Source organism: Bemisia tabaci, chromosome 1 (assembly GCF_918797505.1).
Source record: "Bemisia tabaci chromosome 1, PGI_BMITA_v3".
Classification (NCBI taxonomy): domain Eukaryota; kingdom Metazoa; phylum Arthropoda; class Insecta; order Hemiptera; family Aleyrodidae; genus Bemisia; species Bemisia tabaci.
The window spans coordinates 21,182,810-21,200,927 of record NC_092793.1 but is presented as its reverse complement, the minus strand read 5'-3'; the positions used below and the strand labels follow the sequence as shown (position 1 = coordinate 21,200,927).

The 18,118-nt window shown below is 33.4% G+C and overlaps 1 protein-coding gene across 11 annotated transcripts in view; it reads right to left on the bottom strand.

Moving 5' to 3' along the window:
- Nucleotides 1–68: 68 nt before the first annotated feature.
- Nucleotides 69–18,118, bottom strand: part of da (transcription factor daughterless) — a 236,314-nt gene continuing 218,264 nt past the window's right edge. For 6 of the 11 annotated variants that reach the window (XM_072297783.1, XM_019057371.2, XM_072297818.1 and 3 more), the window contains 8 exons: nucleotides 17,044–17,106; nucleotides 15,236–15,361; nucleotides 14,325–14,433; nucleotides 13,250–13,373; nucleotides 12,074–12,163; nucleotides 10,043–10,123; nucleotides 7,702–7,847; nucleotides 69–7,331 (listed from right to left, as the gene is read on the bottom strand). In XM_072297783.1, the coding sequence (XP_072153884.1) occupies nucleotides 7,162–7,331; nucleotides 7,702–7,847; nucleotides 10,043–10,123; nucleotides 12,074–12,163; nucleotides 13,250–13,373; nucleotides 14,325–14,433; nucleotides 15,236–15,361; nucleotides 17,044–17,106 (909 nt within the window). In that variant the 3' untranslated portion in view covers nucleotides 69–7,161. The remainder of the gene's footprint in view (nucleotides 7,332–7,701; nucleotides 7,848–10,042; nucleotides 10,124–12,073; nucleotides 12,164–13,249; nucleotides 13,374–14,324; nucleotides 14,434–15,235; nucleotides 15,362–17,043; nucleotides 17,107–18,118) is intronic. The other 5 variants (XM_072297792.1, XM_072297853.1, XM_072297825.1 and 2 more) reach the window with 5 other exon arrangements.

The window sequence follows — 18,118 nt, the reverse complement described above, 5'->3', positions numbered from 1 at the left end:
GACTAGTCTGAATTTACTGAAATTCAAACTCAAGGGAAAATAAAAATGTCAAGAGATGATACTTACAATTTTTGCAAAACTTTTAAATTCTTTATTAAATAATACTTTACACAATGCACTTAAATAATATAGCTCCTATATTATATAATACTTTACAAACTTACAGGTATTGTTTATGCCTTGAATACACAGTAAAAATTGGTACTGCACTTAGAAAATCAAAACACTTTGGTATTTAATCAATCAGACTGCAAATCAGAAAAAAAGTTCATTCTGCAAATTTTACTGACTGAATATTTTGTGGGATCAGAAAAAAATTTGGACCAGCTAGCATCACTTCAGAGGAGGCTAATGAAATCGCTTGCTTTGAAAACGTGTTATTGCTGAGTAGTATGTAAGAAAAATGAATAGTTAAGTTGGCAAGCATGAAACATACTTATTTGCCAGATTCCATTCATCAATGGAACAATATGGTCAATATTCTTCCCCAACTTGATTTAACTCAGATATTTTTACTGTGTACACTTGCAGTGATTCACTATTATTCTGATATAGCACTTTCAAAACTTATGAATCCTTCCTCCCCCTCCAGTTTAAACTGAGATTAAATTCATTTACCGAAGCCCCCACTTACATTCAGAATGCGTACATCAAAAAAGAACCAAGTCCTGTAGCACTTTTACAAAAACACTGAAACATACAGTAAAAAAACTTAATACCATGGATGTTCCCAATTTGTGTTCCATTTTGTTTCTAAGATAAGCCAGGAAAATTGGTTCCTCTTTGAAAGACACAACCTACTGTAACCTTTGTATTTGAATCGATAAGCTGAGCTGCAGGCAAAAATTTGAACACATCTCATTTATTTTCTCTCATATTTATCGTTTCTCGTTAAACAATTGATTGTGTTTCTTTCATTAGGGTCATTTAAACTTATGAATGGGGTAAACAATAGAGAAATTTCATCAAGAAAAAGGTCATCAAGGGCGAAATTTCCGCACCACCCCTGTAACCCATGCTCTTTTTCAGGGTGGTCCCTTTAAAATTTTGGGGGCTCCAAAAGTTGTTTTGACCTAAGGAGTACTCAAAAAATTTCAAATCTCTGTTTTGATTTGGCCATAAGTTACAGGAGTGATGCCTAACGCTAGCTGTAAGAGACTTTTGGGTCATCCTGTATGCTGAGATGATATTTAAAAATACCGTATTTATCCAAAGCTTCAGATGATACAGACTTGTTGACGAAATTCAAATCCGTTCAGGTGGAAATAAAATGATGAATAGTTATACGCTGATTTAAATGGTAATATGTATTTAACTTCATTGATCTATTGAACTAGGACTTCCTTCCTCTTAATAATTAAACAAACTTGCATTAGAGTAGTTTAAGCAGACAGCTTTGCTTGATCCAGCTGATCTCTTTTAAACGTTTAAAATGGAAAGTTCTAAGAGGCATTCGCTTGATTTCTTTGATTCTTTTGCTCACAATTCCAAATACAAGGGTAAAAATAAAAGGTATTTATTGTCGGATATTAATATTTTACGATTGATTTGATATTTTCCTAAGTGAAAAATCAAATGGAAGAAAAAATGAAATATCGCATGCACGATGAAAAAAACCATGGAAGTGTTATGGAGGCCTGCCGTGCGCTGAAATTTCTGAAGAAAATAAAAATAAAAATAAAATCAGTCATTCTCACATAGACTCAATTACCAGAGATGAAAGTGCGAGAGAAAAAGCAAATACTGTTTTTTCCACCCGTTCTAAATCTTAGACCTCTATAATATTAATTAGCCAAATTATTAATTCATCTGAGACTTAAAACGGGTTGATTAGAGTAATTTTTACTGTTCTCCTCTGTTCTCTGTTTTCCTCAGTTCCTACTGCTCTTTCTGGCGCTTTAGTCTTTAGAGAATAATAGGGATGATAGGTAGATAAAGTATTTGGTTCCAGCAAAGATCGCATAATACCAACGTTTTTATCATCATAGCAGCACCATTACTGATATGAATAGAATTAACAGGTGACCGATCATTTTCTGCTAGCCTTACCACACAAAGAAAACCACAGAATAAAAGTAAAAAGTACAATTGGCCTTTGAGATCTTGCATAGCAAATTTATGTACACAATTAATACATTTAAATTTGGAAAATACTGATTTTTTAAAACAAATGCTGCAGTTACCATGAAACTCCACTTACAATAATATTAAGCAAAGTTATACTGGAAAAGTTTTTATACAGGTTTAGCAGGAATACCTAGTTTCTTGCAGAGGGCTTACAGCTCAGAGAAAGTAACACTACTTTGATAAACTTGTGACAATCACGCCTTCCAAAGAGGTAAACTCAAGTTACATGGCTTAATGTTTTTACTTTCCTCTCCAAAATATATTTGATCATCAAATTACTGATAATCCGATAAAATTATAAAAAAATTCAAGTTTTTGACAAGATAATGAGAGAAAATAGATGTATGTAATTACATAAACCCTGATCATGAAAAATTCAGAGCCTTTCAGAGAGTATTTCAACAGGAAGCCTAAAAAATTTCCAACTGGATTTGCAGGGAGTTTTTAACTAAAATAATTTAAGTTTTTGTTGATACTTTAAAGCTCAAATTTTTAAAATAATTTATGATACACTACTAATGCCTAAAAGTCAGCTGGTGCATCGAAACAGGCTGTTGATGGCTTAATTTTCAAAGTCAGTTTTTAAAATATTTTTGCATGAATTTTAGAAGTTAGGGAAAAAAGATACTGGTTGAATGGAGTAATAAACAGGTACCTAGTTAAAAGACATATGTGGGTAAATCAAGTGCTACAGATTATAGACCATTACAGGAAGAAAAATTTGGCAGTTGAAAAACAGTACAATCATGGACGTAAAAGAAAAAGAAAAAATACTTAACTTGCTCAGCTTATTAGGAACTGTTAACAAACTAGCTAAATAGTATGTAATACTTTACATTCACACTTACAAGAATCTCTTTGATAATTAAAGTTTAATGAAACTGCCAATCTGTATTCTTGAGAGTAGAACACTGGAAAGTTTTAAGAAAACTGATGACTTGCTTAAATTTGGTTTTTCGGTTGAATAGGATTAACCAAGGATAGGATACTCCTCTGTGATGCGGAATCTCTTAATAAATAGCTTAGAGGTTGAAAAAGATCCTAAGATGATTTACGACTATATTTCCAGCGAACAACTTGAGAGTTTGCAGATTTTCCATAAATCTGAGACAATTTTGATAATACATATTTAGAATATTTACGTGGCTATGAAAGTAGGTCTCTGGAGATGGATCACAAATTCAAGACAAATTATATATCTACAAATTTTGATTATTTAAATTCATTTCACTAACTTATGTAGGTATTTACAATGAAACTATCAGAATTTAAAGCCTATCGTTCAACTGCAATACTGAACATTTTCCTATGCGACAATTTTTCACATCCGGAGGAATAAAAAAATACATTAAAATCTAAAAATAGAAAACAATAATAAAATTAGATTGCAAAATATATTTGATAAAAATATTCCTAAAATATGTATGCAATTAAAATCAAAATCATAAGAGAAATGAAACATAAAAGGAGCTGGTATTTTACATCTTTACAATAATATTTACATTTCAGGCCAAATCACATTTCTTTTTTTATTGGCAAAATAGAAACTACTTACATGTAAATATAACCGGGGCGACATGTGATTCTTCATTTGAAAAAAAGAAAATGAAAAAACAAAGGACTTACAAATCTTGGAGGGCGCAAAACAGGAAACACTCAGATTATTTTTCAAGCAGATATACGTTTTTATAATCCCTATTTTTGTATTTTTGCTCAATGATACTATGTCTTCCACTGAAGAGATAAACCATTTTATCTAACTGTTAACCACCTTCCACTTCTTGAGATGAAAGTTTCACTTGACTGTACACATACAATAAAATCATTAGAACAGACATACAAAATGCATGGAGGGTTTACTGCAATGACACCATATTCTTACTGTAAATTGAGGATAGTAGTGTCTTGAATGTCAAATACATATAATATATGGGCTAAGATTCAAGAATAACTTCCATCTAGACAATGAGACTTATGAGAAGCAAAAACGAATCGATCACTTTAATTTTAATCTGGAGATGCAATGAAGGAGACAAAATATATTTTTCTCTGAATATAACAACATTGTGGATTTGCAAATCTGCATTCAATATTTATGGAGTTCAAACAATATTTTTTAGGTGAGATTATTTTAGAGACACCAAGTTGTACAAGAAGAATATGAAGTAAACCCTTTTTTCTTTAAGTTCGTGAATAACAGTAAGGTGAGCGTAACAATAATATAAGGCCCCCTCCTAAATTTAATACATTGCGGAACTTGAGTTCTTTTCATATTAGGAGGGAAATAAAACACTCTGCTTCGAATGTCAAATCAGTATGTGCCAAACTAATGATTTGATGAATAATATTTAGATCAAATATTTTAAGATTTGTTGAAGACTACTTGATTGAACGGAGATTATTTTCCTTTATTCATTTCTTTTTGACTTTTTTTCTCCTAAAATTATGTCTAGTTAAATGCATTTTTTTTATCATGGATCAGAAATTGCACTAATATTATTTCACTATTCCAAAAGGGCGAGCACGAAAAATATCACGAAAGCCGATAGATTAAAATTTGGTGGGCTGTTAAAAAAGATAAGATAGAAGCAACAAGAATTTTTGTTAAATAACAATCATTAAGGGGAAAAAATTGTACCAGGGGCAAAACTCATTCAAAAGCATTCTTTTCTTGACCAGCATATGAAAAATAATGAGAATTCAAGGAAACTTGACAAAAAAAAAAGATACTCTCAAATAATCAGACACAGTGATTTTGTACGACACTATGAAAATTAGAAGTGCGTAGGACTGGGGAGAAAAAACTTTCTAAAATAATTCAGGACATCAGATTCAATTGATTCATCAAACTACTTTCAATACGTTCTATCTCATGAGTTGACGAAGGAGAGCCCTTATTAAAGCCAAGTTAACAGGGTCATCAGTGGTGAAGGTCACAGAACAAATGGCAAGGGACATTTATATTATTCAGTCCTCAGAGTTTGTATAACTTAACAGTAGGTTATTGCACCAGAAAAAAAGAAAAGAGTACGCATGAATAAACCGAAAAAAGAGAGGGGGGGGGGGGGGAAGGGTAGATGAATTTTGATGAACATAACAAAAAAGTAACAAAACATTGCAAACTGAAGAAATTTACCACTGATTTTGGGAGGATGCCCACAACAAATCAATTAATTTGAGTCCACCAATTTGGTAAAAAGACTGAAGGGGAAAAAAAGTAAAATCTGGTGATTGGAAAATAAAAAACGACTGATTTCAAAAGACAGACACACTGAGTTCATTAATCAATATTTGCTAGAATAAAATTTATTCACTGAATTGGAAATTTCTTCTTGGTGTGAAACAACCTAGCTTTTTATTCAATGATTAAGGCATCAGCACAGGTCTATTATCAACAAAGTGATCGAAAAGGAAACTTGGAAAAACTTACATGCTACTTACAAACGAAAACAAATTTTCGTTGAGATGAACAAATAGACGGCACGAAAATAAAGCTAAAAGCAGGACGACTTGAGAGTACTGGAGAACAAATGACTGGGGGTTTAAGTAATTTTCCACAGTTTTTCAAAAAATATAAAATCTTCTACTGTGTAATTTCTACATTTATACAGTTTAAAGGTTCAGGTTTCACAGCAGAGTAACTCAAATTCACAGGGTTCGGCATTGTTGGGAGGAGTCTATGCAGAACTAAGTACTTAGAATATTTAATTTTGGCACAATACTCGTTTATGAGGTCCAGAATAACGATGATTAGGTTCATGTCAGCTGCAGGCGTCAAAATACTGAAGGGATAAAACGGCTTGTTTGGCTTACTAAATGGAGGATTAAAGAATGAACATTGGTTTTCCTCAATTTAAAGAGATGAAAACACGATCTAACTAACGATGTGTTTGCGAGTTTTACAAACAATTTCTTGAGGTTTAACAATGCCATCCCAATAATTTATTCTCTTGTCTAACCAACGAAAATGGGCCTCTGATAAAACAGCTGCGAACCTCACAAAATAAATTATTGGAGAAATGGAAAAACTTTTGTGACACACTTAAGTCAGCAAACATCGTAACTCCACAATCTATCTTACATAATTTTCTACCAATACTTCACAGTTAAAAGGAGCCTGCCATTGATATTAGAAGGTGAATTAAATTAAAATCTAAAACCACGTTTTTCTTGAAAATAGTACAATTTGTAGAGAAAAAGCATGGACTAAGAGAGATTCTGTCAAAATATTCATTGGCAAGAAGAAGTGGTGACTGACAAAACTAGGTGAAAGGAAAAATTTCAAAGATCTATCTTCCTTTTCTTTGCAAGGGAGTTTTTATCACTTTCACCAGCCTTAACTTTCACTATTTTCACATTCAAATAATTGTAGCATTATCTAAGGCCGTAATAAGTGAGAAAGAGCAAACTTTCTTTTTTTCTCAGGAGGTCCACGATCCACCTTCGTTGAAAAAATTTGAGAAACACTGCTTAAGAGTGATATGATAGAGTATTATGTAGATATTGCACAACAGCTTACCGATAATGCCACTCTAAAATTCATGGCACAAAAAAAAAGGATTCCAAAATCAAGGTGTCATCAAGAATGGGGAAAAAACCTTTCTCAAAATTTCTCACACTTCCATCAGAAAGTCGACAATACTTGCGTAAGTATAAAACAGAAACCCGAAAAATTTTGCCATCAGAAAGAATTTTGAAAATATTCCATAAAATTTCTTGCCAATGGGCTCCCGTTTCCTGAGGACACGCTGAAAATACCAGTGAGCTGCACTTAGTCTAAAAAGTGGAGTTACCAAGTTGCTACTTAGGACTGAGATTTGTTTAGTGAACTGTCTCAAATCACGTTTCACAGGGAACATTACCTCAAGTGGCTCGATTTCTTTTGGGATGCATATTTACAGCAAGCACCACTCATAGGTACTAAGCTACTATCACTCGGAGTTGAGAAATACTTGAGAGTATATAACCATCGAATACCTCAGTAAAAAACACAATAATTAAGATTACAAAACAGTAAAATGGTTGAAAGGGATTTCATACAGGCGATAATGAATTATTAATTGGTGGCATAGAAGGAAATGAGGGTGGTTGGACGACCATATGTTGAGCTACAAGGTGGTGACCAAGTTTAGGACCGACACTGTCCTCAGCTTTTTCTTCTTCCCGCCTTTTCAGACAAGCTGCCTTGGGATTAAGATTTCGTTCTGAAAATCAAAGAAAACAAACTGATCAGTCAATAGTGACAACAAAACATTAGCTAGATATCACATGCTAAAAATTCAAACCCTCCGACTATGCAAATCTATTCCTTCAAATCTGAGGTAGATTTTAAATTAAAATTATGGAAATTAGAATGGTTTCATGGCTCTTAGGAAATATTCTTGTAATAGTGAATGATGCTCAAAAAAAAAGGAGACAATGGAGGGGAAAGAAGAACTTTTATTATCGTCATGTACCGCACGTAGAGTGCTTCAAAGTCATAAAAGAAAAAGACAGAAAAACTGGAGCCTGTAATGACAGAACTTTTGAAATCCTAAAATAAAGGAGAGGGGAGTAAGGACTAAATTTGCTTACCTCTAACTTGTTGCTCTAGAGACATGATCACTTCAACAGCCATATTAAGAATACCCAGTTTGGTTTGAGGTTTGTCTGTTTTTAGGTGCGACATACACATCCTTCCTAACTCTTTCAGAGCTTCGTTGATATCTCTAATGCGGATCCTAAAAGACAAGAGAAAACAGACAGGAGACAATTGTGATTAGTAAAAAAGAGATTTTGATTGTAGCGTCATAATGAAGAAACATATGCATTATTTTATCATGAAGAGTCCAATTTAATACTTCACAGATTTTAATGGAGGTTTTCTAAGACTACTTCATTGCATCTCTCATAAAAAATGTATTTTGTCATTTTCTGGTAAAACTACAGCAAAAAACATTACAGCCTATGGTCTAAGCATTGAGTAAAGTAAAGAAGAGCAGTGAGGATGCGTTGACGAAGTAAATTCATCCAATTCTGTTTGGTACCGCAGCGTTTTCGAGACTTCATTCCAAACCGTAAGTACATGTGTAATAAAAATGTATTTTTCGTGTCTCGTTTCACTTTTTATTCCCCAAATCCAGTTTTTTTCTGGCGGCAATATTTGTGCAATTGGTACTTCAAAACTATATACTAGTTTTTTAAAAGGTGGATTTCAATCATTTTTATGCACTTCACGAGCATAATGTTCTCATTTTCCAGGGTGAAGGGAGACAGGGAGATCTGGAACCCCCCGCCCCCTTAGAGCGCCAATTTTTAAAGTGTCAACAAGTGTTCAGCCTAGGGTGCTAAAAATTTAAATCCGGCCCTGCCTATTGTTTTCTTTGTGCTCAGACAGCACTCAACAGACTTGAGACTGAACTTTTTTCCTGACTGAACTTGATATTTTGGAGGATACAAAAAAAAAAAAAAAAAAAAAAAAAAAGAATATTCCTATCACAATTTGCTAAGTGCACTATTGAGTTATTGGTAAGAGCTGAAGATAATGATTGTGGTTGAAGAGTGACAATGCTTATGACGATGAGAATTAATTATTTCCTTATCACCCAGGAGTCAATATTTTTAATGAGAGGTCCATTTACTTGTCAAAGCTATTCATGCAGTAAGATTTTACAATTTCATTTATCTGCACCAAGATTTTAGTCTATTAATTGAACATTAGATTAATTGTAAGGGTGAAACACCCAAATAAAAGATAGAGGGATGATATGAAAAACAAATGATTTCTCCTGTCTTAAGCATTCAATGCATCACATTCAAAAATATATACCATTATGAACCTGTTAAGCTATGTTCAACACTTCAAATGCTCTCAGCCTTACTCAACTGTAGGTTCTTAATTCTTAGACACACACTGATTAATAACGTACGGATGTATAAATTTCCATGCAGCATGCAAATAGAATTATAGGAGGGTAGTGGGTTAAAAAAAAAAAAAATAAAAAATAAAGAAAAAAGTGATGATAAAATCTACATGCACAGAAATCAAAGCTGCCAAATGGTACTTATAAGCTAATAGAGACAACCAAAACGGACCTGTTTTATTAAAATCTTCCCGTTTTTTTTTTTTTTTTTTTTTTTTTTTTTTTTTTAAAAAAGAAAAAAAAGTAGTTTTAAGCTTTCATTGAGTACTAACAAATATTAGAGGTTTGTACAATTTCTTGTTTCTTTAACATTATTATTATGCTCTTGTGTTTATTGTCCAAAACCTGAAATGACATGGACTTCTCCTGGTACTTAAATGAAAAGGAGAGTTGGACTTGAGTTCTTCCTCTTGAAATTTTGACAATAGGAATTTTACACATTTAAAAAAACAAAACAAATTTAAATAATTAAAAATTTAAGAGGCAGGAATTATAAAAAGAAACAAATTTAAAAAAAAGAGATTCTAAAACGTTGAAATTAAAAATATTAAAACAAAACATGGTAATCTTTAAACATTAAAAGTGCTTTTAAACAGCTTTTTAGGAACTTCTATCGTGGCTCCAATATTAATAGGCACAATTATTGCCTTATCCAACTTCCAGAGGCATTTGTTTCAAGGGTTTAAATTATGTTGATTCTTATTGATAGCCCAAAAATTCTCTCTGTAATTGTTAAAGCTGAAATATACATACTATTATGATTCCTATGGACAAATCTCTACAGCAGGCACAATAGGAGGCTAAAGGTAAGTTGTATAACTGAAATTGAATTCTATGTTAAGCAGAAACAAGACAGCAGAAGCAACACAGCATGCACAGGAAATAGCGCAGAGTGAAAGACAAAATAAAAAACACATGCAAGTAGAGAGACATACAATGAAGGGAAAAAAGAGAACAAATGAAAGTCATAGAGAAAAATGCCCCCCGAGGGATTGAGTTGGAATGCCTCTCACCTCTCCCGAGCATTGTTTGCCTGCCTGCGCTCCTTATCACGTTGCGCTTTCAGTTCAGGGTCCTCGCTTTCCTCGTCCGCACTTTTATAACAGCAACACATTCACATTATCATTAACTGTGAGCTCAAAAGAAGTTTCCAGTATCAACATGCACCTAGCACAGCTATGAAATATTTCTTTCATAGGAGTCTTCAAAGCCAATCAAAGAAGAAAAGAGCGGATCTCAACAGAACTTGGGGCCTACGTTGACTGATATTACTATGGAACTTCTCACATATTCTACCATTACAAATTATTGATTAAAAAGAATAGCATAAGTAAAAAATTGTACCTAAAATTAGGTCCAGGTATATTGAATTACTTAAGAACTTTTCCAATTTTTCCTAAATAATAGACTCCGAGAAATTTGCCCTTCTCTACCTTTTATTTTTTTTAATACTTCCTTTTTCTACCTCCAGCAAATAACGTTTTGTGAACCTTTCCTGACCACTGGTAAGAATTTCTGAATTCAGTTCTAATCTATGTAGGCTATTAAGATACATAATGGAGAGTTTTAAGACGATCCAGCTTCTTTTTTAAGCCATATACCTGATGATTTAAATCAGTTTTTGAAATGATTATTATTTAATTGCAACATAATGAACCCTCCATTAAAGTTACATAATTCAATCCATTGCATTCCTCTGATAAAATTGTTTCTCAAGCTTGCTGGAGGCAACGGCAGCCTTGATGAATGATATTATGTGCGCATACATGGAAGTTGAGAGAGGAAGTTCTCATAATTTCTGAAGATTTTTGTATCAAAGTTGATCAATTTAAAGTGAACAAAATATTTTTGGTGGCTTACTGAACTCCCAAGAACTGATGAGATCTTTTTCTTTTCAGGGGTCTCAAAGTTCTTAATATTTCCTTCAGATGCTTTTTTTTTATAGAAAATGATAGCGTTTCATAGGGGTAAGATTTTTTCGACAGAATTGGGCATCCAATTAAGACTCATTCAAAGTCATCCTACTTACATATTCTCAAAAAGTATTTAAATATGAATATTATTCTAAATATTTCAAAACTTCAATAGACTAGAAGCTTCAAGACTACAACAGACTAAAGGAACTTGTCAGCTGATGATGAAAATCTCTCAATGCAAGATCAAATTTTCTTTATTGCTCCATTTTTTAAGCTATCGGAAAAAAATTCCTAATCAGATTACAATTCATTTTTGGTGTAAGTTACTCTTCACTGGTGGGACTTTGTTTTTTTTTTTTTTTTTTTTATTATGTCATATTTCAGTCGCAACTTAGGTCCATTCATCCATCACTCCAGATCATTCATTCAGCGTTGCATTGAATTACACACTAATTTTTAATTTTTACACACTGTTAATGATAACAATTGTGAAAGACTTAAAAATTATAACTCAATTACTCTTTTTTTTCTATTCTTGCAAGGTATTGATTACAGCAAAGAATATGCACTCTCCAGTCAAATTGACTTAGGGATGAAGACTAAACACTTCTTTAATTTTGCTTTTGGCTCGGTTTCACAAGGTCAAATTAACCTCAAAATACCCATGAATGCAGAGCAGATAAACTTCCTATTACTTTCATTTTTGATACCGAAAAAAGCGTGCTGGGTATTAAACAGTTGATTTAGTTCAAAAAACAACAGCCTCTCAAAAAGTGGTGTAGAAAAAGACTCATGCAGTGTATCAGTGGCAATTGCGATCTGCTTGTATTTTGCTCTTTGAACAGTTGCAAATACAGGAAGAGAAAAAATGGCAAACTATGAGAAAACTACTGAAGATGTTTTGTTCTTTTCCAATTTAAGCACTGAAATGCATTGAGAAAAAATAAAAACAGACCATGAACTGCCACTGCAAGATATACAAAGTGAATATAAAAATGAAATCCCACACAAAAAATAAAACAACTAAGTAGGTATCTAAAACGCTTGATTTTAATGAGAGGAGAGAAAAATACGGTGTTGAGTCTACGTAAAACATAAATAAGGTTACAATGAAAAAGTGTACCATACCTTTCTCGGACATTGTTAGCTTGACGCCTCTCTTTTTCCCTATGGGCTTTGGTCGATGGATCTTCACCATCTTCATCTGCACTAGAACAACTGAATGGAGAAACATTTGTTATTTTAAAATGATACCGACGAATACAAAAAATTCACAGAGGAGTAGAAGTAAAGTTTCATTCTGAGGCCATAATTTAACCACATTAACAGCATGCAAATGGTTGAACTTGGCTTATGCAACTGAATTTATCATATCAACAAAACTTTCTGTGTCAATGAGACACATTTTCTAATTGTATGTTTTGTTCAGCAAAATGAAAATCGAAGTAACCCAGGATATCACTTTCTCATTATCGCTTGCCTGTAAATATGTATCCTTCTGTAAAAATGAGCTTAAAGGCATGATATTTTTTTTGACAGCTCAAGAATGCCAAAGAAGTTGGAGAGTGTTATGTACAGTGACTAGGGATAAATTTTATAAGATATTTAAGAGATAAAAAGATGGAGGGACCAATGCGTAGCCTTTGGAAATAAACATTACATAGAACAAAAATATCTGATAAAATTAGTCACGGAGCTAATAAAAAAAATTAACTGTTTAATGACAGAATTACGTATTTTCATTCTGTAAAAAACTTTTGTACCTGTTTGTAACGGAATTTTGCTAAAATTATATGATAAAAAATGCCTTGTAAAAAATAAAAACATCGAACAGTGTCATGCCCCATGGCAAATGGTGAATAACGCAATTGGCAACAAATGCAATTTTCATTGTAATACTTTCGGTCTATTGTGGCATTAGAAAATAAAACAGTAAAAGCAGCTAAAGAGAGCTTCTTTTGGAATAGAAAAGCAATCAAAAAATTGTCAACTGTAATGGCAATTGCTCGCTGAAAATTTGGTTTTAGACCATTTCAGAAGCCGTATATTTTTTGCTCTATTCTTATGAAACAATATTTACATACTACTTTCTACAGTGAAACTTCCATCAAACAGATAACTGTAAAGTGTGTACTTTGGGCTTATAATAATAATGGATAGCATACAAAAATAAGGAAAGTTTGTTACATTATGACTTGCAAAGCAGTGGAAGCAGAGGTGTAAATTTCTTATCACCTAAAGAATGAACTGTTTGGTACAAGTTTCACAGCAGAGTTGGAAAAATAAGTGTGAGAAGATACTCACTATCGTCTTGACCTTTTGTTGCCTTTACTGGAAGCTGAATTTGAAGGAGGAGATGTGGTGTTTATAATTAACTGTTCACTACTGCTAGGTTTGGAATCACTATCTGGAGGCTCTTTTCGTTTTTCTGCAAAAAAAAAGAAGGAGAATCCATATTTAGTTTTGTAAGCAAAGGGGGGCGGGTGGTATTTTTAGGAAAATGCAAAAGTGATGCATAAAATAAGTGATTCCTCTTCTTCTTTAGGTGCATGTAGTTCACCGCAACAATTGTTTTCTATTGACGATTTTGAGTCATTAGCATCACCTTTTTACAACCAATGAGAGCAAAGAAGCTAGAAAACACATTACAAATCCTGTTATCAAGTGTTAAACTTTCACCATAATGTGCTCAGGGAGCAGTATACTTGTTCTTGAGCAATCTTGCAATAGCATTGCCTGATATTACAAAAGTGAAATGAATAGAAAAAGCCACACCCCCTTGGCAGAAACGGATTCCGGAAAAAATATGATTGTTATAAGGTGTCCTGAATTGTTATGGCGAACAAAATACATCTTTTATTAGGAACAAAAGAAACGGTATAACATATTTTGGAACTGATATTACTCAAAAATTTTGGATCAAAGTTTAAAATTGAAATTAATCTTAATTATTTAAAATTTTTATAATGTAGAAAGCTGCCATTCGAACCTGCCCCATGAGTTCATTTGACCGCCTCTCGTAAGTTTAATAGAATTCATGAGGAATATTTCGACAACTGTCACCTGTTCAACTAATTTCCTCAAATGACCAGGCTTGGCAGGGGGTCCTATTTTTCAGTAGTTTAGGAATCTAGAGGTAGTAATAGTGTGTGGCAATTTAGAGTTTCGATCATAAAGGCAGTAAGTAGTAGTTCTTCTCATCTTAAAAATCTTAATTCATTGATTGTGATGTATGTCATGAGCTCTACATGAATAAGAGCTAAAATATCACAACAGGAAATTAAGTAAGCACTTCAATGCTGAAGACTAAAGATTTTTTAAGCAATCTGCATGAATAATTTTGTCGCAAATTAAAAAAATAATTCATTAAAATACTCACTAGAACCGGGAAGTCTTTCTATTTTGATGGGGCCATCTGTGTCAGATGGGCCAATTCCGGAGTAAGCACCTGCAGGTACTCCCACAGCTCCAACAGAGTGTGGACTCGACTAGAAAAGGAAACATGAGACACATGAAATTTTCAAACCGAGTATAAACAACATAGAAGATATTAAAAGGGATGTGTAGTAAGTAGTAAAAAAGTAACGAGTACAAACTTGAGAAACCTCAGAATTAGACTTTGATCTACATATTAAATGAGAGATTGTCCTTGTCACACACCTCCCTTTGGGTTGCTATGCCACAGCAAGCCACATTGTGCTTTGAAAGCTTTAATTTAGCACTACATTACAAAGAATATCAGACTCACAGTTTCGGAGAAACCAACTTAATGGTGTTTTGGACATATTCAATCACAGCACCATATGTGGAAACAATTACCTAGCATTGGTCAAGGACGCATAGTGTTTTAAAAATTTAAATTTAAATTGGAACAAATGGAGCTAATGGGCGTCTTTCCCCTAAAGTTGTCAGGTTGATGACCTAGCGGGAGCGATCATCCATGATTCAGAGAGATATACATAAGACTGATGATGGCCAAAGAGCATGAGACTTATCTCCCAGCGCTCTTCCTGAATTAGAAACAAACGTATCTCTAGTTTCTTTATTTTTTACAGCTGCAGCTGTGATGCAGGCTAGATCCTGTTAGCTGCATATTCTTTTGCAAAGTTGATTGTTGAGCCTGCTATTTTTAAAACAGGCATAATTATGTACGATTCGACATTGAATGGGTGCAGAGCCCAAGCGCTCTGTTACTTATCATTGTTAACTTTGCAAGATACCGAAATGTTTTCACTGGGTGGCAAAGAGGAATTAAAAAATCCAAACAAGTGAAAAAGTAAATACACTTACAATATGTTGATGATGGTAAAGTAAATTTGAGCCTGAATGTTGAACAGCTGCAAGACCCAAGGCTTGAGTTTCTGCGTGGTTCCGTAAAACATTAATTGCATCATCTAACCTTTCTTCCATTCTCCCCTGCAACGAAAAATTTCAAGTAGTTTTTAGTAATTTGCGCAAGAAAAATTAATTAAAATGCAGCAATGGCTCATTTCGCGACCCTGTAGATTTAACACATTTATGCTATAGGGAGGTATGTACACTGATACATATTGATGTTAAAACTCTCAAAATTAATTTTTCTTTCCTTTAAAGAGAGGCAGTAAAGTCCTCAATGAGTGAGAGAATACGAAAAACGAATACATTTTGAGAGCATAGTTTGTGTAATGAACCACCCTGATGATTATGCTTTGTAAGTCAGAAAATCACAAAATATGGACAAAAATTAAACGAAGAGGTTAGCTACAATTGAGAGGTTGGAGCCACTTTTTCTAGTTGATGCTATTGGAACCGTTAATTTTGCTTGAAGTTCCATTTTCTGAATAATCAAACATAGAAAATGTACATATAATGCTACATTACTTGCACACATTTTAAAAGCAAAATAAAGTGAATGAAACCAAAGACCAATTCGCCTGACAAGCTTATTTTCTTAATATTAGTGAAGATTAATAAGACATGCTTCAGGATCAAATTTGAGATCTTCGAAAAAGAGCTCATATAAATAAAAAAAAAACCGCACTTGTAGATGGAGCTGGCAATATAAATTGCCTCATATATACTCGAGGCTGGCGATCAATAAATCAGGAACCATACAGAAGCGCAAAATCAAAATTACTTATTCGTGGAGGAGATCCACTTTTGCTAGGGGGTACTATGTAGTCAATCACCTAACCAATGCGACCATTCTACGGTTGCATTAGATCAAAATCTAATCGTTGACAAAAAAATTGTGTATTGGTACTATGGAATAAACAAGCAACCTGTTTGAACATTTTAATCCGGAATGATGCCTGATCTTTGTACTATCATATGAATGAACCAATAAGAAGAATCTCTTGTAGGGCAGGGAATATGAGCTTACTATGGTTTGCAGAGGTACCTACACCATATACCAATACATTTCTTTGTCTCAGAGTAAATTTTATAAATAGCATATAGTGAGTGACAGTAGCTTCACAATTTGGACAATGAGACTGAGAGCGTCAATTTTTGAGCTACTTTTAAATAAATACACACAGCTGCCTTTAGTTGAAGAGGACCCAAACTTTGATATAAAAAATGGGCCTGTTCAAATAATTGATTACACTTTGACACCTCAGGACTTATGTTTAGCTGCAAATATGGTCCTGGCCCAAGTTTGCAGGCTGGTTTTACCAACAAAATTTGGATTCTGGAAACATGCATTAATTGACTGTCATTGATTTTAAATTTTCACAGCAAGTGCCTTCACCAATTTCTGTCTAATAAAGCAATTGAGAAATTTGATGAAAAACCAAAACATTAATTTTTAATCTTAAAATGATCTATAACAACACCGAGTCACACCATGAAATTTGAAGTATGTACAGTAACGAAAATGAATCAAGAACTTAGAAAATATTACTCCACATTGGGGAGCCCACCAAATTTTGGCGCGTAAAAAAACTGAGAACAGGAAAAAGTTTAAGGCGATAAGTCTGTCTGAAAAGGTGTAAAATACAAGTTCAGCTGGCAATGTATACAGCTCGAAGAAGTTATTAGGATTTTGCTAAGATTTTTTTAAATTTTTAACAGAACGGTATAGATTTTCTTTTGTTATTAAACACGAGGATACTCACATCACCAGCTCGTTCACGAAGGAATCCAATTGCCTCATCTAACCTTTGTTGTTCAGATGCCGCCTGCATGCGTTACACACAACGACAAAAAACAACAACGAAAACAAACAGAAAACAAAATTGTGTCAGAAATGAAAATAAAACGACGAAAGCTAAAATAAATGAGTGAATGAAATCAAAACAAAAAAAAATTAATAAATAAATAAAAATTTCAGGTGAGCTTAGTAACTTTAGGAATGAGAAAGCAAGGACTAGGGCAAACAACATTGTGATGACATTGAAAAAAGTGCCATTCCAAAACCCAAACTGTGATTCATCTTGCTTAAAAGTCAAACTAGCATTCAATATCTCTTGTTCAATCTAGTTTCATTTTTTATCTAATGATATTCAAAGTGAACTAATTAGGGTCAATCATTTCCTATGCAGTGCGGCCACAGTTCCAAAGCATCCTTCCCTTTTTTCAAGTAGGACTTTATAGATAGCAATGATCATATATTCGAATCTAAACTTGGTGTGATAACATTAGATGAGATATTGTTCAAAAATAATTATTAATGGACCACTAGACAAGGTGCGAATTCAAGCATTCAAGAAATCTAAAACGCTCCAGTATTAGTGCCTGAGTCTCTTCAAAGTTGAGAGACAGAGGATTGGTAACAGTGCATCAATAGTAAACTGAATGGTATCCCTATATTCCTGATGAAAATATAGCGCAGCTGTGCAAACAAAAAAGAATCGACATCATTTATGAATTTACTTTAATGTAGATCACTCTCCCTCCACAAATAGGAATGCGCTGGTGTAGAAATAATGAACTTTACGGAAATATCTGACCCCTCTGCCATGGAATTGGAAACAGAAACATGTAACCTGTCGTAGATCTATATTACCTATTCTACCTTTTTCTTACTTGCTTAAAATATTAATCCAATTAATTAAAGAGCCTATAAATTGCCCCCCCCCCCCCCCCCAAGGTAACTTTTCATCAATCATTCTTCTTTTTTTCTGATTTAAACATGCAGATCAATAAGGAAACTAGTGGTGCTTCGTACTTGTAAAAATAATATCTTCCCTC